We start from the raw sequence: 25,452 nt of genomic DNA on the forward strand, positions 1-25,452 counted from the left end.
TGATGATATTGCTACAGAGTATTACAACAATGATACTGTGATAAAAATATAAATTACAGTTTTTTTTTTTAGATAAATATAAACTATACTTGGAAGTATACAATTTAGCTAACGTAAACGAAAACCGAATTAAAATAATATTAACACAGTCTAGACTAAAACATAGTACTACTATATTATAACATATTTGATCATGTTATTTATATAGGTATAAATGACGACTGTTTTGACGTTAAATGAATCCGTCTCATATTATATTAAACCAAACTTTTAGTAAGCAACTACGTTGTTCATAGAACAGCCTGTGAGTAAATACATTATAATATGTCAATAAAAAACTTTAAGTGTTTACGACATTTAATAAAATATTTTATTATAACTGTAGAATTATTGATGGTTGAAATGGATAAGAATAATACGGTTAAGAGCTGTATACAAGTCGGTGAATAGATATAATATACTTTTTTCTTTTATAAAAAAAACTTGACGGATAAAAAAAAAGAAACACTTTAAAATAAACAAATTGATATTAAACAATATAGAAAAGTATTGTAAAGTTTTTACAGATCAATAGCAATATACATACGATTTAAAGTAAAGTTCTTACAGATGGGGCTATACACGGCAACAAGAACTGATTTTATAAAGCAAACAAGTTCGTGATTCTAGTTACAAACTAATATATATAATATATATATATACCGTTTGAAATGTTTTTAGAAGGTGTTTGAGTTGGTCGCCGACATGCGAAATCAATACACTTGGAAACCTCCGTCAACTTTAAAACCCACACGGGCTAATAATTAATACGAACACAATTTTCAGGTATTAAAAATAAAAAACTCGGAATAATGGAGTAGTAACAAAAATTATTGCCAAGTAAAGTCATCGCAGAGATTTATTAACCGTTGTACTAACTACACTACACACGAGACACCCAGATAGGTATAGTTCACGTTACTCATTTAATTATGATAACATACTCGGACAGCGAAATTATACAACGAACCAGTCATTTTAATCCTCTTGATGAAAAGTGTTCACTTGTTAAGAAAAAAAAAACCACACATATAAATCTAGTAATAAATTGTGATACTCATACTGCGATGTAACAAATTCACTATAGATACATACGTACCATGATAAGTAGGGTTAACAGTTTGTGAAGTGTAGCCGGTGGAGTAATGGCGAATCCCATTATTAGAATGCCAAAAAATAAACATCATTAACGAACCGTCCCATCGAATATTCCGTGAAGTTGACACAAACATAACTCTCCAAGTGCATCGTCTCTACTTATTTTATATACTGTGTATGCGCACATGATTTAAGATGGCTGCTTGTTGTTTTTATAAAGTATAGATTGTTATGTATTGTTATGTATGTGTAATGTGTATTAAAAATTTAAAAAAAAAATAGTTACCAAAATTCTGTGGAAAAAAAATTATAATTTGAGACGTGAGTATAAAATTTGATAAAAAATGTTTTTAATCGAGTATCTGAATAGCTGTTAGCAAACAATAGTTTTTAAAATTCAGTAAAAATAATAATTATAACAATATGACGTATAGACTTGTTATTTGTAAAAGTTTTTTGAATATATTATAGTGAAAATATACGGTATAAATAAACAAAATTGTTTATGTAATTCCATAATAAAAAAAATGATAAAATGGCTAAAATTTAGTTAATAATTTTTTTTTCAAACTGATAAAAAAAACCTTGAATTTTGCAACAATATATTATAGGATTGTTAATAACAATTGATAAAATGTTCACACTCTAAAATAATTGTATATTTTCTCAATAAATAGTAAATACTAAATAGCGTTAGGGTAACTGGATTTAAGTTGTTGGAATAATAATATTGAAATGATTATTATATTTATCATTTACATACTTCCCACTTTTATTTATCAATTTATATTAACCTAACACTATGCTGATGAATTTTATGAGACTTTTAGTTTCATACCCTCACAGGCAAATACAATTAAGTAAAGTTAATTTTATCTGTGAATGAATAGAAAACTTTTGGAATTTACATAAAAACTGTGAATTCTACTTTTGTTTGTGTTCTTTAACGTAAAAACGAAAACCGTAAAGTTGACTTGACCAAAATGTGTGGCCCAATTCATTAATTTGTTCTTTTTTAAAGTTAATAATGAAACGTTTAAAAGAGAATCTAATTTTTTTAAATTAATTACAAAAGTTTAAAATTCAACTGGCAGTAAGTTGAAAGTATCATTGAGGACATGATACCATTTTCTAAAATCAATATTATGCTCAGTACATAAATATGAAATACATAATAAATCAAAAATGTTTTTTTTATCTTTCTATAAAATGAAAAATACATATTTTTTTTTATACATACGAAACATACAATCAAATTAATTTGAATTATATATAGTCGATGTGTTTTAGGTTTATAGTAAATCAATACTATATTAGCATTATTATTTGCTACTTTGTTTAATTATTTTCCTATGACCTTCGCATAAAATGTTTTTTTTTATCTAATCAATATTTCAAAAATTAAAAATGTGTTTTTGGTATTTTTCTTTACTTTTGGTAAGTATAATAAAAGTAAAAACAATGTCTTAATATCAATTATTTATTGTTATAAACTTTAATATATCTTGAGTTATTTTTTTGTATTAAATTCAAAAAGCAATATTTGTTGACATTTGAAAAATGTTTTATAAAATAAACACTCACATTGTTTTTAGAATTAATTATATTATTTAAAATTGGCTCCATAACCACATTCAAATAAACCTACCCAGAGATAATATTATAATATTATGTTTATTTGATAATCCTTCACCGAGTAACATGAAGTGTGACGAATGCACAATAAGTGGTTTATGCATTCTGTCAGGCTTTTATTATATTTTTTTATTAACTGTTTACAAAATTAAAATAATTTTTTTAAATAAATATTTTTATTTTATGTATACATTTCTTTATAACATTAATTCTATACTTATTATCTAAATCCTGTGTTAGTTGTTGTTTTAGGTGAGAATTTGAATATATCAATACATCAACACCTTACGAAGTAAACTTTATCGGTGAAAGTGTTAAGCCATCATATAAAATGCGCTCTTTCCATATTCTAAGCGATTAGAAACTTTGAAAAACACACTATGAGTTTACTGGATAAAGCAAAATAATATATTTTAAAAAGATGTTAATCCATTGCATTACACAACTTCAGCCAGGTTTGACATAAATTTCCAGACAAGTGAATTGAGCATCACAGATCTAGGCACCTAATATCATGCTAGATTTGACACAAGTATATGTATATTTTTTATGTATGGTCATATTAAATATTTATTACAAAACTTAAAAGAAAAAAACTGTGACCATATTATTAGATTTTAAAATGCAATGGTACTATATTGCCTATACATTTCGCCGTGTAAGAGTTTACAAATTATGGTTTTAAAAATCGCAAGATATATTAATATGAGAGTAGTTATATAAAAACTCAACTAATATCAATGCAAATGTATGATTAAATTAATTATTAATATTATTATTATAATATTGCTCACGACTTTTTAAAATCATTGATAAACAATTAACTATATCAATACATTCTTAAAAAAAAACATTTGAGGTCTGAACCTATTGTTTAATATTGTGTAAGTTAATATTGTTTATATTATAAGTTTCTAATACAATAAAGTCAACATTAATAAAAGAAAACAATTATTCGTTTAATCATTATCGTTATAATGTTAAACTTGATGATTATATAATAATTATTTTCTAAATAACGACTCAATAATCAAAATCAATCTTGCTTTAGATTTCATTCAATCGGGGACCTAAATTCCGATATTGACTTACCCTTTCATGCCATTACTCAATATTGTCACTTAAGAACTAAGGCATTAATCTTTAATTTATTTTTGTGGTTTGTTATTAAATTGGTTACTTTAGGTGTTAATTAATAACACTACTGTTAATTATTGGTAATAACCGTTCATCTATCATAGTTATAATGTTCTATAAAATATATTTATATGTTCATTAACGTTGACATATTTTTAAACAAATTCAAAGTAGACATTTCATTATTCAAAACCTCAATATTCTTCATTTATAGCTTATTAACCTCATAACATATCTTTACTTATCATTTTTTTTACGTGGCTGTAATTAGTTTTTTTACTTTTGGTTATAATTTTTGGCCACCATTTGACTAGGCGTCGGTACGATATACTTCAAAAACTGTAACCTGTAAGTATGAAGATTTAATCATTTCATATTTATAATCTGAAAACCAATTGTAGCGCAAAATGTATTCTGTGCTGTCCTAAACTTAGTTCACTCCACAGTTTATGTAGCTTAAAAGAAGTCAGTCTGTTTGATGAGTCTTAGTTCAGAAGTCCATCTATCGTTTTAATTTTGAGGTGTCTATTTTAAAATACTTTAATAATACAATTTCCCAAAACATTGAGCTCGTGAATAATCATAATATCTTGTGAGAGTATATTTTATATCATTTTTCAAGCTATTTGGTAAATTATTTTAACGGAATTTTCATTAAAAACAATTGTTGAACCATTTATATCAGCCAATGGTGATAATAGAATATATGTGAATCTACAGCTCACAATATTTTTATTTACTTCATTACATATACATATGTACAAAATATATCTGAAATAAATGCATATTGTGTAACTAATATAATATGTTTAATTTTTATTTTTTAATGGAATGGAGATTTTATTTACTTTTTTTTTTATTTTAATTAATTAAAATACAATAATATAATAACCTAATTAAATGCTTATAAATTCTTCATAGTATATGTTTAATGAAAATAAACTAAAATAAGTATAGTTTTTCCTAAGTAAGAGGTATACTCAAATTACCTAAGTTCCGTTAAATCGTTAAATAACAAAAAAAATTATTTTCTATGATATATTACTTACAAGTTACAACCATTAGTACTTTTTGTTTATTTGATCCTTGTAGTGCTATCTAGCGGTTACTTATTGAAACGACACTTTTATATTATTTCTACGTCTTATCATTGATTATAAATAGTATTTATAATTAATGGTCTTATTAATAATACTTTTATATTTTATAACATTGGCTAATATAATATATATTATATATTAATTATGTATCATTATTATTTATTAAAGATAAAAATATAAAATAATTACACACAAAAAAAAAGAAAATCTTGATTATTTTACTAAAATTAAATTTGAATTTGTAGATTAGAGAATAATATTGCACATTTTAATATTACATTTAACTAATCAAATACTTGTTTAGCTATAATTTTCATTACTCCAATAATTTGTACTGAATGCGATATTTCCAGTTTATTCTAAAAATAAAACGACAGAATAAAACATAAAATTCATTTGGTTTTATTATCTTATTATTATTATTATTATTATGCTATTTAAACTATTCAATTGAATGATGTTTATAATACAGCGAACGAATTATAGTTTAATAACACAATTAATTATTATTATAGGGTGATATTAGTCATACTGATTGAACAATCAAAAAGTTTTTAAACAAATTAAACAAATATTGCAGACAAAATTACCTCAACATAAGATTTATTTATCAACTATGGTGTAAATTAATTATAATATTATAACAAAATATTGTACCTATGTATAATTAATTGGTATAAATAGGTTAGTTGTAATAAAAAAAAATCATCATTGCCGATTTAAAATTTGTATAATATTATAAATAACATATCACAACAAAACCAAATTAATTTATAATATACATTTAAGTTTTTAATAGTATATATTATAATATGTATAATTTAGTATAAATAATTTAACTCAAATTCTCTGAAAAGTGGAATAATATATATATAAAAGACTTAATAGGTCCAACGATGATTATTAATAGGGAAGTAGTTCGGCGATAATATTAGGATGGAATTATTTTACGCGTACTGTCGTCTCTTCAATAATAGACCGACGATAATCCGTTTCCGTCCAGAGGCTCGTTGAATTCTAGTTCAGTGTATGCGTCGGAAGAGTTTTCCGTGAATTTGATTAAACCAAACTTCTCAAACTTGTCTTTCCATTGCTTAGTAATCGTAGCTTTCGACAAGGCGTTCACAATTTTCGATTTCAGATCTCCTGTACCAAACATTAACATAATATCATCACGAGGACGTTTTGTAACGGTATTTTTTTTTTTTTATACCAAATGTCCAAGGGGCGTTACATTTGGTATGAACCAAATTAAAAACATATTGTTATAATAGGACGCATTATACGTAACGACAAGTCAAACCGTTTATTACCGTTTAAGTTTTTTCCGCAGACGATCGCGTACGGAGGCAGCGCCCCGACACTTTGCAAAATATTTATGTCGTCCGAGTCCTTGTGCAAAACATTTTTGTAATTGTAAAAGGCCACTGAGTCAACGGCTGCGGCCATAACTTGTTTATCTTGCACCTTCTCTACTGTCAACAAATGATTTCCGGTCTCTGCAACACGCACGCGCACATCGCCGGTTCTCAGATATGTATTATAATATTATATACTTTATTGTTATGATTCACATTTGTCGCACTCTTAAGTTACAGTTCGATGTACCTACATGACATGCTTAACACGTGTATTATACAGAGCGATACCCACACCCCTTTTTATTCTTTAATAATGCGTATTTTCACTATTCTATTGAAATTATAATTTTTCCAACTGTAAATGAATACACTTATTGAAAACCAAGTTTTAAAATGTTTAAATTTTTTCTACATATTATCGTTTAAATTTGAATTAGTTTACGATAAATTATTAATTATTAATTTTATTTTTTTGGACTGTTGACGCTGTCTGTATTATTTTATTTTATTTGCTGTTAACAATGTACTTCATAATAATGGCTTATGAACAATATAAGATATATCTAGTACTTACTATGTCCTAATAATTTTTTACAAATTATTAAACTTTAATATTAATTACTACAATTTTTAAATCATCAAATGGCCTCCATAACTTATACATTAATTATCATGGGCTATTATTAAAGCACTTAAAATGTAATAACTTGGGAACTACTAATTTTAATTTTGCTTTATATATTATATGATTAACATTAAAAAAAAAAAAAATAAATAATGATAATAATTTACAATAAAACATTGTGGTTTTCATTTAAAAAGAGAATTTTGTATTTCAACAGGAAACTATTTTAATTGTATAAAAATCTTAGGATTTTAAAATAATATTGTTCATAAGACTCATAAGAGTATTTAAAAATTCCAAAATTAAAATTTGAATTAATTTATTATTAAAGGGAAAAGGGGATGATCATGGTTTGTAAATCGTTCTCTCTCAAATATATGTTTAATGATGGACACGGAAAAAGAAAAAATGTTTTATAATGAAAATTGCATGCTTGGAGTATCTAATTGTGGTGGTATTTTATACAAAACGTCTGATGTTTTCAAAATTACATTTAATGAACTCCCCTCGATTTTTTTTTTTTGTAACTATTTAGTAACTATATAATAATTATTATCGTTATTGTGTATAATTACTCTACTCTTAAAAAACAATAATTAAGCAAGTCGTTTTAAGTGTATTATAATAACAGGTAATGTGCCGTGATAAAATATATAGGCAGATACAACTATAGTATTGATTACCTATCATCCTAACGTAGAATTATAGGTAATATACCATGGATATTATGCATCAAGTTTTCGAAGAAGAACACTATAATAATAATAATAATCAATAAATAATTGTTTTTCAGTGACCAATCAAATAGGTAGGTTGTCGTTGGTTTTGCATGTGTACTCTTCTGTATTTTTGTGTAAATTTATCAATATGATTAGAGAATTAGAGTATTAGACACATCAAACTTTTTATTTAAAATTTTTTTTAGATAGAAAAAATCACACAACCAATAAGCCAACTGCAGTGATTTGATAAATAACATAGAAATGTATTAATCCCCAATAAATTAAACTACACATAAATAATAATAATTTTTCTATGCATTGTTTTTTTTAACTATTTATAATAAACATTTTAACTTAACTTACGCATTACAGTTTTTTTACAATTCAAATTAATTATCCCCCCCACCACTTACTTCGACGACTAATTATGCCCATTACCTTTAAAGACCACATTATAATAAAAAGATAATCGATATGAACAATTGAGTGAAAGAACTGTGTTTATAAATTAGTTTGTCATTGTCGTTGTAAGTACTTTCTATTTTAAATTAAATGAACTTTCTATCCAAAATATTGTAAAAAAATATACAAGGTATTCCGTGAGGATTTACCCATTACGATATCTCCTGAAATAATTGAAATATCATAATTCTGGTTTTTTATAAAACTCACAGGGACAAGAACTAAAAATATTTCATGTTTTAATTTATCTTAATGTATTGGTAAAAAAGTTAAAAAAATATATATTTTTATTTAATTATTTTCAATAAAAAAATATATATTTTTATTTAATTATTTTCAATAAAAAAATTGAAGATTTATTTATTTATTGAAACTATTTTGTAGAGTTCATTTTCTGAAAATATTGACGTTTCAACATTTTAATTTCATTAATCTCCCGATTTTTAGTATTTTTTGAACATTGTGAGCCACATTGAAAGCGTTCACCGGCCGTACGAGCACGCCGCCCACGTGTTTAATGCAATCACAATGATACCACTATTGTATTAAATAAATAATTCGCAGTTTTTTTTTTAACTAGAAAAATATTAAAAATCAAGAAATTAAAATGTTAAAACGCAATGTTTTCAGAAAAATGAACTACAAAATGCCTATCTTCAATTTTTTTTGAAAATAATTAAATAAAAAATATATTATTGAACTATTTTACCAAAACATTAAAATAAATTAAAACATGAAATATTTTTATTCTTGACCCTGTGAATCTTATTGAAAAACCAGAATTATGATATTTCCATTATTTCAGGAGGTATCGCAATAGGTAAATCTTCACGGGACACTGTGTATAAATTTTTTATATTCCTATGTATGATGGAAAATAACTTTTTCTACTTTTAAGTTTTATTATCAATAAATCTAATTAAAAATGTATAATATAATATATTTCAAAGAAAATCACATATAAATGTATTTTAAAATGTCCCACGTAAGACCAAGATACAATGAGTGATATATGAAAATAAACAATGTTGGCAATAATTAAGTTAATATTTTCAAATAAAAGTTAAAAAAACAAATTTTTAGGTATTCCTATATATTGGTTTATGATTTATGTAGAAATAACTTTGAATTTAAAAAAAAAAAATCATAGTTTTTAATTATTTTAGACAATCATAATTTTATTTGAAGATTAATAAAATATAAATATTCTTTGATTAAAATTAAAAAAATAGTATACTTAGGTGGTGACAAAAGATATGCTACGTAAATAATATACATATAAGATATATAAGTGCAAAGTAAGGTAGGTTTTTATTCAGTAAAATATGTTTAGATGTTTATTAAAATATAAATCATATTGAAGACTAAATGTGAAACGCTTCCACATAAATATATAACTGGTTTTAAAGTAAGTTATTTTTTATAGGCAATAACTTTTTTTAACTTTCGATATACATCCATATTCCATACATTGTTTTGTGAACAGCCAATGAATTAACTTTTATTACATCGTAATTTTTCATTAAACATTTAACGTGATCCTGTATTAAATCCTACAAATATGTTGAGTTGCAAAATAATAATTAAAAATTATAAGGTCGCATATTAAATGGCCAATTGACGTCATTATTTCGGGGTAATATTAAGGTAGTATTATAGGTACAGTAGGTATTTTAAAATTTTAATATTTTAAAATTCAAATTAAAATAATGGTATTTTTAATCTCAACTTATTTCACGAATGGAAAATAAAAATATAATTAAATAGGTATACCTATTTTTTGTAAAATAATAAAACAATATGATTGAAGATCACAAAATATTTTTTTTAATATCAAATGTAAATTTAAAATAAAAATTGTAATTAAGTACGTGAATTGCAAATTTAATAACTATATTAGTATTTTAGTTTTTCAAAATAAATTATACATAGGTACTTAATTACTTAATATTTGGTGTACTTAGTTATAATTAATTTTTTTATACGTAATTAAAGTGTGACAGATACATTCATATTTATTTAGACATTTTATGAAGAATATAGTTCATAATGCAAGTACTTTGAATCTGATATTTAACAATAATATAATATGCGTGTTTATCATTTTCTAATTAATTTCTGTTTTATTTGTCGAGCTACCTGCACTTGATATATTTATAGTATGACCATTGGAATGTCTTGACGCGCAATTTTTTCAGAATTTGTTTTACTGTCGAGTTAGCTGCACTGAAGTAGTGACTAATAATATTATTGTCGACCAAACATTGTTTTGTTATGATTATATTGTTATATATGGTTTTTTTTATGCAAGATGAAGACATAATTTCACATATTACTATTGTATAGATACATTAATAATTAAAATATTTTCAGTGTTGGATAATGTATGTTTAAAAATGTCGAGGAATGTGTTTTTTTATTATTATTTATCCAGTGTAAAACAAAAAAAAATTGCGTACTTACCTACTAAATCTGACCTAAATATTTTGTGCTATAATAATCAGTTTGAATTTGTTAATTGACGGAAGGAAAAAAATTTTTGGCCGCCTTACAATACAATAGACCATATGACTTGTAGCCCGCACGCAGATGTGCCCTGCTGTTCCAGCGATACTTAATGTGCAAAATATAATTGTAATAAAATTATAATTACTTATCGTGTTGCCGAAAAACGACGAGTTTTCGCCATGAGCCCTGAGCAACTTCTGCATGGTGAGGCTACTGCTGAGCGAATTGTCTCCTGTGTATCCCCAATTGCAGCCTCTCAGGTCCAGAAATGACTTAACGTTTTTCCTATTTTCGGTTGTTTGAATAAAAAAAAAAAAAAAACAATAAGGTTATTGGCTGCGTAGCTTATATTTCAATATGTCCCGCTGATATCGTGGGCTAGCTAACTCGACATCCGTGTGCATAATAATGTCCGCGTAGTATCCCTGTTTTTGTGCCGTGTTCTTGGGATGAACGAACACAGGTGTAATCGGCAGCAACTCAATTTTTTTCGACCTTTTCATCTTTAGGTAATGCGTCGGGCTCAAAAAACCTATACATAAAAACGCACGAAAACGGTGTAGTTGTTTGTATACGTAATACATATTGTATTGTTATAGTAAATCGGCACCTACTGTGTTACTGTTTTAATATTATATATTAATAATTTTACATGCACATTTATACATTTATATTCAGAGAAAGTGACGCAGTGAGTAGGTGTTATATTATTTCACCGATCATATACAAATCTATTAAATACTTCAAAAGATATTTCTATTAGTTATATTACAGTCAGTATTCAGTATGACAAAGTATCTATAAAATATTATTCTCATCGACAACTGTTATAATAAGTTTTATCATTTAAACGAAAACACTTCATTTTCGACAAACATTTACTCATTATTGTGTGGCTATAGATTTTAAATACAATATGTTGGTCTTAATCAGTTTCCATAATTGTATATAACAATATTTTATATGTAAATATTTGTCGCCGCGATTATATTAGGTAGTATAAAATTTAAAATTTTGATCACAAAAACAAAGAATTTAAAATGATTGCACGTACCAATCATAATACGTTTTGTATTGAGAATTTCGTTTTTGGCGCATTACACTATTAATGGTTATTTTAATGAGATCATTAAACATTTGAAATTATTTACTAACGACGACGACGACGACGAAGATGATGATGATGATGATGATGATGGCGATAATAATTAAAGAAAGAAACTGATTGATGATTGATTTATGTCCTCTGTCCAAGTTAATATACATTATGTAATGATATAAAGCATTAATATGTGAATCTTATAAATAAAACATTAAGTGTAAAAGTTATTTTATATTACAGATGAAATTAAATAAATTATTCAAACTAATGTTTGTATAATATATAAGCATCAAATTCATAGAGAGTTATTTATTATTTATCTTATATTATTTTTTTATTTGTGTTATTATCATTTTAAAATATTGTTAATTTTATATTTACTATTTTTTTTTAATTTGTACAAAACAGGTATGTAAACAATTGACTTTTACATGACATTAAAAAATACATTAACTTTTATGTTTTTTAATTTAAATTATTCTGAACAAAATTATTAATTTTAATAGCACAATATAAAAACAAAAAAATAATAATATTATTAATCATAAACATTATAAATGTTATATTAACTGTGAATGATGTATTGTATTATATTCATACGACGAAAAAAAGTGATTTTTACGATAATTTGATTATTTTGTTTTTGCTAAAAGTATTAAAATCTATGATTTAGTACGTAAAAGAGAAGATATAAACATAATACCTATACAAAAAATATTAAAGTTCAAAAAATTGATTTAAAGTTGCTTGAAAAAAGCTGGTCCATAGTCCATATATAAGGTGCTTTGGCGTCAATTTATTGGTGAAATTACTAAAACGTAATTACATTAAATCTATTTCATTCAAAAAACAATAATGTTTGGAATCGTGCAAACATAAAATATAAAAAACTACGAATGTTTCCATTACATATATACGGACAATTTGATTAGTCACAATAATAATTTACAGTGACCAAATAAAATTTGTTGTTTTTTTCTGATCAAAATATATTTAAATATATTAATTTCATGTCAAAGATATATTTTATACATCGTAATCCTGCCAATGGAGAATTTTCGATATGTATACAAACAATATACCTTCTACCTACCTATATATCGACCTACCTAGGTGAAACTAGCTGACGATAAACCAGTGCTTGGCATACATACATTAAATTATTATTATTATTACTAAATTTTAACGGATAAATCACCCGAAGAATAGTGTGCCCGATTATAATTAGTTATTGCTAATTCAAAACAATTTATAACTATATAATTCCAATTATAAAATAATCATGTTTAATCGTGGGAAATATACTATAAATAAATTAAATTAGAAAGTGTAAAGTGTTTTTTTTCTTATAAAATTAGGTCTTAAAATCGCATTACAATATAGATAACAAAGTTCAAAAGTTTTAAGTTCATTGCTGATATCGCTATTATTGAAGGTTTATTTTCGAACATGCTGAATGCACATTTATGAAACACGTGATTAACCGTGCATAATAAAATTGTATTGACACGTTTTGTTATCAATAAAACTGCGTTAAGGCATCCACTGAATAAAATATATCAATTGCTCTGTAACTAGATGTGTGTGAAAATATAATTAATAATTTAATTTTTATGTACTACAATAGCCGTTCATTCAAAAAAAAAGAACTTTCATAATACGATGTTATCACGAGAAAACGAGTAATGAGTATGATGCAGTAAAATATTTCATCAAAAATTAGCGTTTATGCAAAACTAAATATCACAAATGTTCGTGAACGCTGTCGAATATGAAACGTTTTTATCTAAATAATTTTATATTCGTTCCATTAATAACATTGATGAAGCCAGACAACAGATTCCCAACAACGTACGTTAACGGCTTTTTCTGATTTCGTTAAAATAAATAATAATTGTATTAAGTAACAATAAATGTGCCTTAATATACACAACACTACTATGCATTACTTTTGACATATTATCATCTAATTTTAACAGTTTTTAACAAATTATTAATTAAAAAATGTGCATATTGTTATTATTATTATTATATTTCACTTATTTCAGTTGATCGACTAACAACAAACATTAAAATATTATATTATATAATTAATTAATAATTATTTTTGTTTCTGTACCTATGTCCACTTCTTTTAGACAAAAAGGATCGGGACGGTCGTCGTTGTACAGGTCGATGGGGTCTCTGGATTCGTAGACGAGCGTCGCGCTGACGTGAAGCTGTTCTTCCAGGAAATGGGCGATGCACTCGTACAACTCAACGGGGTGGCTGGGCACCAGGTATGTGATCAATCGCAGTGAATGTCCCATTATGGTTTCGCTGTCCTACAATTACTTTTACAGGAATAATGTATAATATTACCGGGTTGGTAGTGGCGACGAAAACGGAAAATTACAGTAATTTATTATCAAAATGTTGTGTACCGCGAATGTGGGTAAACGGTCGGTTCGCGACTCGAGACTTTCTCGAACGAATCGCGAACAACGGTGTCGACGGACGAGCCGGGCGAAGCGATAACGCCGGCCTGTGGGTGGGAGAAGACCAGATGATGAGTGAAGAAGGTGGAATAAACCGTCTTTGGACATTGACATTCAGATAAGCCGATGCCGGTCGCGATAAACCGAATGCCGCCGCCGCAGCCAGCCGTCTTTGGCGTTCTCCTGTACCGTGCCCACATCGATATAATTCTCGCAGGCCCGCACGTAACTAGTGGAATATGACTTCCTAGGTGGTTTTATTACTTCGGTATTCCAATAGATAAGAACATTATAATATTTTAACTGCTGTAATTATTGGGAAAATCGTGTTATAATAAACACACGCGCGCACGCGCACTTCCACAGATCGTAAATATTGGCTAATAGCAGCTTAACATATTTTAATGTAATAATGCATGCAACACAGTCGTTAAATATATAAACGCGTACACAAAAATACCAATAAAAACTAATACACATTCAACGTGACTTAATTTTTATTCCAATCATTATTATTAATTACCGTTATCGGTCATAATAATAACGTACCTATAGGTAAATACGAGACAACAATATTCGGTCATAGTTTCTATTCTACACGGTTATTGTTCAACGATGCGTGTGAAGTGTTCGAAGTTTAAGTGTTTGTAATTGATATAAATAATAATAAAATTCATATTAGAGCCTATACCTGTATGGAAATTCGTACAAAAATAGGTCATTAGTTTTAGACTAAATACAATAAGTACACATTTGAACACGGTAATCAAGAAATTCAAAGTCCACGTAAAATACAAAAGAACATCTCGAAATCAACTGTTCTCATCACTGGCAACCGTAAGAGATAGCATAACGTTTATACAGAAATATTTTTATCGAATTCTGTTGTAAAATAAAGACGCGATAAAGTAAATACTAAATAGGCAATTATTATAACATTGTGAGTCCATTTAGTTAAAAAAAAGAAAAGCTTTAAAATATAAAATTATATTGCACATTTGGTCTTGTGTTCCAAAAACTAAAAAGTCCAAATCAGATTTGGATTTAGAAATACTTTAAAAATTACGTCATTTTTATATTTTGTTGATTTGTTTACAACTAAATAATACGTGGAGCTTTTATTAATTAAACACAAATTTAATATATAAACAAAATAATATATCTTAACGAGTCAGTGTACAATAAAATAGCAATAATCGTAGGTAACATATTAAATTAATTTTATAGCATTATAATAACAACTTCATTTTTAAAAGAACTTTCAACGTCTTACACTTGGGAATATCCGTTTGAGTCGAGCAAGCTTTGGTCTTCGGCGATTGGCTGAGCGTTAAAATAATGATTTACACTTACGCGAATAGAATATTATAATGTTAATACTGTGTGTCACTGAACATTATGATAGTGAGAAGAACAAAAAAAACGAAACAAAATTTCTGCAGACGGTTGCGAGAGCGATCCAAACGAACGAAAGTCCCACCGACCGACACGATTATCTGTAACACGATTGATGAAACCTTCGTCCGTCCGTGACGCACTCGAGATATGTCGCCGTGCGTTGTGCAACACGTACGCGTAATCGACAGAATTTTTTTTTTGTTTAGTTGTATGAAAAACAAAACTATTTTTAAAAACTGTACAAACGTGAACAGAAATAAAACTAAAAATTAAAATCAAATCAAATAACGATTTTGAAATAAAATTGCAATGAATTTTGCGAATGTGATACGCCGGTCGAGCGGTTCGGCGTGTAATGTCGTGTGCGCGTGCCCAGTGTCCATACACGTACTGAACTCATATCCATTCATTGAACAACTCACGCTCACACACTCACTTACGACTCTCTCACACATTCACACACACACACACACATACACGCACACACACACGCTATAGGTACGCGATTCCTGGCCGGTTTGGTTGACCGTTTATAGTCCGTTTCTACTACTACTACTATATTATACTGCCACTACTACAACGACGACGACGACTACTACTACAACTACTATTACTACTACTATTACTACCACTACTTAACTCCGGTGCACCGTAATATTAACCATACAAACGCGTCGCGGACTATATAACTACTATATTATACTATCTATGCCCAGCCGGATATACCGCGGGGAAACCGCGAGCAACCGGTATTGCGAGTGTGTGCGTGATGTCGGTCGTATCCGAAAACGGCATGAAAACGACTGCGCGCATACCGGAAATACCGGTAAATTTTCCGCTAGACAATGCTACGTGTACGCGGAAGACGCTTCTTCGCGCCCGTCTCGGGATGGGGCTTATACGCGGTGTTTCGATGCGAATATTGCAAAACGCCGCGTGACGCGATGTAAATATTTGTAACGATTGAATACGACCGACGGACATATTATTATTATTAATGTTGTCGACGGTGATGTTATTATTATTATTATTATACTATTTTCGTGAGTGTGATCTGCACTTCTGCCGTAGATATGAATAGAACTAAAGTCCCAAAGTTTTCTAAACCCTTTTTTTCTTCGATAATAAAGAAATTCGAAATCTGATTTTTTGAATTCTTAAATATACATAAAGGTCGTACACTATATGAACTATTGTGATTTTAGCGTCAATAACTTCTATATTTTATTTTGAATTTTAGAACCCTTATTTTTAATTTAAAATTATTTGATAAATATTTTTTTTGAAAATGTTGTGTCGAAATTAAAGTTGTTAATGAGTGTTTTTAAAGTTAATTAATAAGTCCATGATGATGAGTGTAGAATACATGAGAGCTATAATAATGATGACTTGAAAATTTAAGTAATAAATATTTTTATCAATATAGTTATATTATTTCAAAAAATAAGCCAAGTATAATAAATACTAGTACGGTACTATATACATTTTATATTTTTTTAACTGTTTAAAGTGCTTTAATTTTTGCATAAACAATTAAATAATAGAAAAACTAATCGTTTCAATTTTGAATTAGGTACATACAACTAAAATCATTATTCAACAAATAATTTACAGTAAAAAAAGCAAGTTATCATTTGAAAATTTGATGTTCGAACGGAATTCTTGGTTAGAACAATCACAATAATTTTAAAATATGATCTTTGTAGATGTTATACGAGAAAGAATTCTAAAAATAAGAATTTTAATAAATTCATCATTATTTAAGGCGTGTAAAGAATGAGTCACTGTATATCTACGTCTTTAAAACGTGTCAATTCATTTTTATACCGTCGTGTGGTCAAATTTTTTTTCTACGTTTTTGGACCTTGAAATCAGTGGGTTATACTACTATAGCATATGTGCTCGTCGAAAGTCTTTAGGTTCCATTCATATTCTTTAGAATTTTAGATGTTCCATTACAATGTAGTATTATATAATAATATTATTTAAGCTTGTACCTAATTCAGCTATAAATTTGAAATAAAAATCAAACAAAAAATTTCTATTTTTATTTTATTTTTTATTTTTTGCTATGTTATCTAATTTTTTTAAATATTTGTAAGAAAGTGCTTATTTTTAATAAAACTTTAGTACTTATATAATTATTGGATAAACTTGAAATAATCTTACGCAGTTTGTAGTTAGGTTTGTATGGCCTACGTGTTTAATATTTTGTTATTATAGAATTGTAAACGATTTTAACATATTATTTCTATTAAATTTTTAACTGCCTAATCTACTGGGAAAGGGAAACATAAATAACACTTTTATTGTACACCCACCAGTATTAATATTATCATATAATTCGAAACTTTAAAAAATATATTTTATAATACTAATCGTGTTAGCCAATTAGGTGTAAGTACATACTAACACAATAGACATTTTTATTTAAATCAGTCCAATTTAATGTATACTCATTACATCCAACTATACGCGTATAACGTATAGTTAAACTAATATAAAATAGAATGTTAATTTGTTTTGATATAATCGGTATAAGATACAAATAAATTTTTTCTTTACAAGAGTGTTTGTACATTTGATTAATTTATGAATTGGGAATCATTAATGGATCCGTTATTATCGAAATATTTTTTTATCTATATGACCATGGCCAACAATGAATAGAATAAAATTTAATTTAAAAAATTGTTTTTGATAAAATAATCATATACAAATTCAATTTTATTGTGGTGCTGATAGCGTAAATAATCAGTGAATTTGTTAAAACTTGTAATTATGATTTATCGTAATAAATTGGCCGCGTTTCAAATGGAAATTGTACGTACGGTATAACACTATAACTATATATATTATTACTAGATAAATGAAAATCTCGTGTTTTGGTATAAATTATTTAATGTTCCTGAATAAATACTAACAATAGGAGAGGTTTTAAACAAATTTAAAGTTCCCAACATGGGGTATATTGATAATTGATTTATGAAACTTAAACAGGTTACAACAATTATTTCCATGCTGGTTATTTTATCATCAACGTTGTTTTACTGTAACACTAATGGCTATTAAAAATAATTAATCCAAAAATAAAATAATAGTTTGATGAATACAATAAATGTTGGCAATATAATATCAATTATTATAATTTAATAATATTCTCGTAAAAACGTCTAAATGTTTTTCATCAACAATAATAATAGCCATCCTAAATTATTCGTTTAAACTTTTCAAACTTAAGATAAAACTATGATATTTATTATAATATGTAAGTTATTTAATATTTAAACAAATTCTATGTGTAATTATACGGGAAACTAATATTAAAACATTTCATTATAAGTAAATAGTTAATCATTACTATATTACATTCCATAAAATAGATAATTAAAAATCAATTATTGCGGTGTTTACTATTTTTTTACATGTATTCTTAAATTTATAAGCATAAAAAATTGTAGTAGATATTTCGTTTTTACATTAATTTATGTTAATTAAAAATTTTGAATCATAAAAAATGTATTTATGTGTATGTATATGTGTTTTTAATTATACTTTCCGATAACCTATTCAAATCGAACCATAAATAATTACTTATAATATTAGGTGGTATGAATACTAACTCAATTAATGTGAAATCATTCAACTCTAGACAGTTTTAAATATTGCTTTTAGTTTTATTCGACGAATCATAAATATATCAATATGAAAATTAAGTGCTGAATTTTTTCCTTTTGACAAAATATTCATGGAATCCGATGTCGTTTTTATTTTCGAACAGGTTGAAAAATTTAATACTTTTCTCGGGACATCTTTAATGCATTAATAGAATTATAGCTGCATATATTATTATCTGACTCGAATGCAAATGGGTTGCGAGTGTAATATAATGAACGTAATAATAAGACATACCTACCTATATTATGGAAATTGAAATGTCATTACAAATTAGATATGAATGTACCTACATCGCAGTATTTTCGAGTGTCGTGGCGTTTGAATATTGTTTTATTTATATTTTACATTTTATTTTATGAAAAAAAAATTTACCCCGACTAGGTATATCCGTTATTGGAGATCGCGATATCAACACAATGGTCGATAAAAACGATTACATAATGCGTTATTAATTGAACCGTTTGTTGTCATCAGTGCCATAACGCGCAGAGTTCTGGTTATTATTGTTTTTGCGTTTTTTCGGACGGTTTAGTAGTAGTTTAGGAGTTAAGACGTATTATACACCGAAATCGACAGCCGTTACACTGGTCATACGGTAATCATCGACGAGTTGGTACCTATTGTATATCGGTACCTCCTGGTATAAATCGGCGTTTAATAATAATAATCGTCGGTCCGGTGTCTCGAAAGCGATTGGAAGTCTTCAAAGAACGTTGGCGCGTGTATGTCTGCGTCACTTGTACAGCCAGCGGTATGGCGTACGCGACCACATCATATCCGGTTATCGAATACCGCCGAATCGTGTGTGTGTGTGTGTGTGTCGTGTGCGTTTTTTTATTACTTTTCATTTTAGCCGACACTGTTACAACGCGTTCGGTCGGTTGGAAATCCGCGGGACGTGTCTTACTGCACATTTCGAAATCCGGTGGAAACGATCAATGACCACGATTATTTTCTTAGAATAATTTTATTATAATAATAATTGTCTCGTTATCCGTATATCGACCGGTAGGGCGGTAGACGATGGTATCTGTACATACGCGTTTAATGTAACTAATGTACTAAATGTACTAATGTATACCTATAGTAGCTTTGCATTCGTTTTTCTACCGATCGAATTCACCTACCTATACAGTCGTCGTACGCGTAACGTTCGAACAAAATTCAATGTTGCGCAACTAGTATCGATTTGCTTTTTAAAAATCTCGATTGACTACATAATAATTATATTATAATTGTTTCGTCGGTTTTTTTTTTTGATTCGACGGCATTGATAGACATGACCATTAGCGAAGCTAGGGTGGTACACTGCAGACTTGTGCACCCCGAAGAATGACGACATTTTTCTATTAAAATGTTACTATTTTAATTTAAACATTATCATTAACTAAAACATTTTGTTGTATATCGTATATTTATCAAAATAAGTAACTATTGCGTTTCCAGCTATTTGTGAACCCTTCACTTTTTGTGTAGGTACTCCTAAAAATATTGGTCTAATTGCGCCTATGGGTACATAGGTACATAGGTACATATGATGTAGCTGTAAAATATATTATAAAATACGTATAATGGTATACCATTTTTGATATTAAATGTAACAAACAAACTTATCATGGATGTGAATAAATTAGACCAGAGTATTGGGAATAGCTGCGTATAATATGTATTATTTGTATTCGATATATATATATTATATAAGTATATAACTATAGGTGTATTAAATAGAAGAGAAAATATTTATATTTGATCATGAAAAACATAAACAAACTAAAATAGAATATTTGCATTTATGGTATTATGATCATTGCCACAATATAGGTACCTGAAGCTTAAAAATAATTAAATATGGTTGATATGATATTTATATTTGAATTAGAATGTTTCAAAATGAAGGACATAAATAGCAAAATGTTAAATTATATACTATTATATTTGATAAATACTCTTAGTTTTTAATATCAAATAGTTTTCACCTGTTTAGTTTTCGATACTTATTCAACACGACGTTGATAATTTTTAAACATAATAAGATACTTATTAAGTAATGATGGTACCCAAGTAAATATATGTAATGATTTTATGACATTTTTTGGAGGAAATATAAATTAATAAAACAATATATAGGTACTATGTTACGATTGTACCTATATATTCTTTTGATTTTGAATAGTTGAATAATCTATTATTTGTAATATGATATTTAAATATCATTAATTATTATATCATACTTAATATTAAATAAATTATAAAATCGCGTGAAATAGTTTACAAGACGGAGGATTAAAATTTTAATATAAAATGATCAACCGATGTATACATTTTTAATTTTAAAGAAAAAAAATTATAACAATTACCTACACACTGAACACAAAAATATTTATAACTATATGAAATTGGATTTTATCTTATATGGTATCATATTATATTAATTAATTATATTATGATAGTCGAATTAATAATCAGCCGTCGCGATGTATTTGTGTTACTGTGAGAAGTCTGTTTACGCTTTTCTCGCCATAACACATAATTATGAAATTTAATATAAGTTATTATATTTTTGTTTTTAACAAAACTTAGTTCATGGAACAAGTATTGCATTTTTTTAAAAAAAAATTGTATTTAAGAATTTCACAATCAAATGATCATCGAAAATTAATGTTTAATTCAATACAGTGTTAAAAAAAAAAATAATAATTCCCAGAAAACTGTCAATTGAATGTCTATTCATTGTCTTCCTTCAACGCAAGATAACATTCATTACATTTAAAAATTTCCGTTAACCTACCTATAACAAACAAATTTTAATCTTAAAACCATATACTATATTATAATAGACGTAAAACTGTTTTTAATTTTACCGAGGCGTTCTACAAAAAAAACATTATATTACCTGCTCCATAATATACATATCTGAACATAAACTGGACACTACACGCACAGATTAGCCTAATTATGGTTTTTTGTAAAACATATTTTTAATTAAATTTCTAACATAAAAAAATACGTCATTTCTAAGTGCAACAAATATTATCAGTATACAGTTCATGATTCATAACTATAACGTAAAATAATATGTTTATTGTAATTATGTACGAATTAATCCCGTACGATTATTATGAAATTAATAAATTAAACTAATAATTTATTAACGTACGATTTAATATCGTTAGTTTCGTAAAACAATAATTAAGCAAACCCACTGAAATGTGTTAATCTATAGACTATAATAAGCTATACGAAAAGTTGATTAAGCAAAGTTTTTTGAAACGGACAGAACATAATATGACTTGTGATTTCTTCTGTATAATCACCAATGTTCAGACAACCGTTAAAATCTTTAATTATCGAAATATGATTTTGAGAAACGCAAATCGGGCATTAAAAAATGCACTATAATAGCATAATAACCATTACATATTGTCCATAAACGCGGCTTAGTAAAATGTTCACATAGAAGTCAGGTAAATCGGTTAACGTTTTAATGATCCGGAGTAACACAAATCACAATACTACTTATAATCTACGCAGTGTTGTAGGTACGCAAGTATATATACAGTATGCACATGTGCTAATTAGTATATAATATAGTACGCTTAGTCTTACATATTGTAATAATTAAAACGCAATGTTTTTTTCAGTCACCGAGTATCTACCTAAATCAATTATATCGATAAACATAAAATCCCATTTGAACAATATTAGACGATTAAATAATTACCTTAATTACATTTTTTCCATTTCTAATACAATATAGTTTCTAAATTTACCATTATCATTAAAGTATTTGCAGTATATATTCTATGTGCTATATAATTAACTATTTCAACTATACTTGCTATCGGTATTTTTGGATAATATACGTTTTGTGTTTCAATGGCTTACTTTATTGCAGACTCATTTTGTATCTTTTATAATATGACCTAAAAAATATCATATTAAGTAAATTTGTTTTGAGATTTTAACTGCCGCCTCGATATTATGATACTATAGTATTACTATCATAGGGGTGGCCAAACCGCGGCTCGTGACATAGACTTATGCGGCTTGCATCTTATCGTAACATTTTTACAAAAAAATTTTTAAATTGAATTTATGTACATTTATATTTATGTTTGACCTTTTTTTTTTTACATTTTGGCTCTCATAATTATTAATATATTTGGTGCCTCACGAGTCTCTTCTCGCTGGTCACTCCTGTACTATTATATGTTTTGACTTAATATTGTATGATTTAAGCTTTGTCAATAATATTTATTTATTTTTAAATATATTAACATAAGATGAAATTAATAAACTAACGCATCATAGGCGTAACAATACGATATAAAGCATATAGATTTTGTCACTCTATAAATTACCATTATAATGTATACATTTTCACTTTTATTGTTTTACACCAAAAAAACTGTTTGAATGCATTTATACATATTTTACAATTGGCACTATATGCATATATATGCATATTATAATTTACGAACAGGTAAATATTACATAAAAGAACAATTCAAATTACTATAAAATATCTTACGATATTTTGCATTATATAGTATAAACAAACTTTTAAGAATTTACAAAAAGTGTATCAAAATAGAATAATTTAAAAAAACAGTATACATATAACATTACATAATATAAAATTTATTAATTTATGAAAGGGGCTAAGTCTGAAAAATAAAACTTTTAGAAAATTAAAAAAATACTGTACCAGAACTATTCATAAATAATCTAAATGTAAGAATTGCCATACACAATGAATTATTGTACAAATTTAACTTATTTCAAAAGTACTTTAACAATCCGTCTATACGTATATCTACAGAACATTTATTTTTATTAATAAAAACATTTTCTGAAAAATTATGAACTTTTTATTTATTTAATATTTTTTAGTTTCATCTAAAGTTTCAACAAATGTTTTTATTTAAATTGCATAAATACAAGGTTTTTATAGGTTTGTGTATACATACAAATACATAATATTAAATTTTGATTTTATAATATTTAAAACCACGTTAGAATTTCTTAGTTATCATAACTGTTTACAAAAACTAAAAAATTAAAAATTAAGTTGAAAAAAATTGTAAACAAATTATATTAACAATACATTTAAATACATTTTTATCATGTAAACATAATAATATAAATACTAAGAATGGAATAAATCCAAAAATATGTTGATATAGATTTATATAAATATGTTTACTATTACTAAAATGTTTACGACTCAAAATGTATTAATTTAGAGAAAAAATTCTAACCGAAATTGTATTGTATTGTTATCAGATTACTATAAATGTAATTATAAATATCAGGTTTCCGTAAAATACAATCACATTTTAATGGATAAATTTCATAAATTTTTAGTTTATCTTCGTCTAGATTGTCATTCCTAATGTCTATAAAAATATCAATTATCAGCGTTATCATGTCCACTATCCAGCTTTATTTAATCTACATAGACGACGATACCACATTAGTACATTACTCATTCATATTTCGTTTCGACTTTACTCTCACTCTATAAGTCTAAAATCTTGTTTTCTGAGGACTGCTGTACAATAATTATGGTAACGTTTCGTTTCATTTTAGATCATCGTGGATATATCCGATAAAGGAGTTTCCTACAGATATGTATGCATTATCTGTACAGTATACCACGCCGTTAATATTAGATAGAACACTAACCACGTGTTAAACGTTCATGTTAAATTTTATCCGGATTAAAATATTGAGTTTGAAATTCGTGAAGTATGTCGAAATCCGTAGATATCAAGAAAAATATACCGTAAAATTGATGTTCATTCGAAAATTGTGTTGCCTAATTTATTTTTAGAATTCTTTTGCTATTATTTATGACAGTAATACGTTTGTTAAATGAATTAGTTATTTATATTACAACGATCTAAAATCCAAAAATAAATTTTATGTTATTAAAATATTATAATGTTATTAATTAAGAGAAATCAAGAATTTGTAAATACTTACCGTAGATTAAGTCTCTATTGAATGAGTCATTTTTGGATTTCTTAACGCAGGATATAATATTATATTTAAAACTTTAAAAGTATTAAAACTATCTGTGGATAATAAAGAATCAAAAATTAAAT

General features: G+C 26.6%; 1 protein-coding gene across 1 annotated transcript; it reads right to left on the reverse strand.

Moving 5' to 3' along the window:
* Positions 1 to 5,720: 5,720 nt before the first annotated feature.
* Positions 5,721 to 15,138, reverse strand: LOC132920597 (uncharacterized). The gene is made up of 5 exons (XM_060983101.1): positions 13,909 to 15,138; positions 11,075 to 11,219; positions 10,833 to 10,972; positions 6,323 to 6,508; positions 5,721 to 6,155 (listed from the first exon to the last, which is right to left on the reverse strand). Exons 1-5 carry the CDS (start codon positions 14,096 to 14,098, stop codon positions 5,977 to 5,979), a joined length of 840 nt encoding a protein of 279 aa, XP_060839084.1. The 5' UTR covers positions 14,099 to 15,138; the 3' UTR covers positions 5,721 to 5,976.
* Positions 15,139 to 25,452: the final 10,314 nt, after the last annotated feature.

This window comes from Rhopalosiphum padi, chromosome 2, assembly GCF_020882245.1.
Source record: "Rhopalosiphum padi isolate XX-2018 chromosome 2, ASM2088224v1, whole genome shotgun sequence".
Lineage (NCBI taxonomy): Eukaryota > Metazoa > Arthropoda > Insecta > Hemiptera > Aphididae > Rhopalosiphum > Rhopalosiphum padi.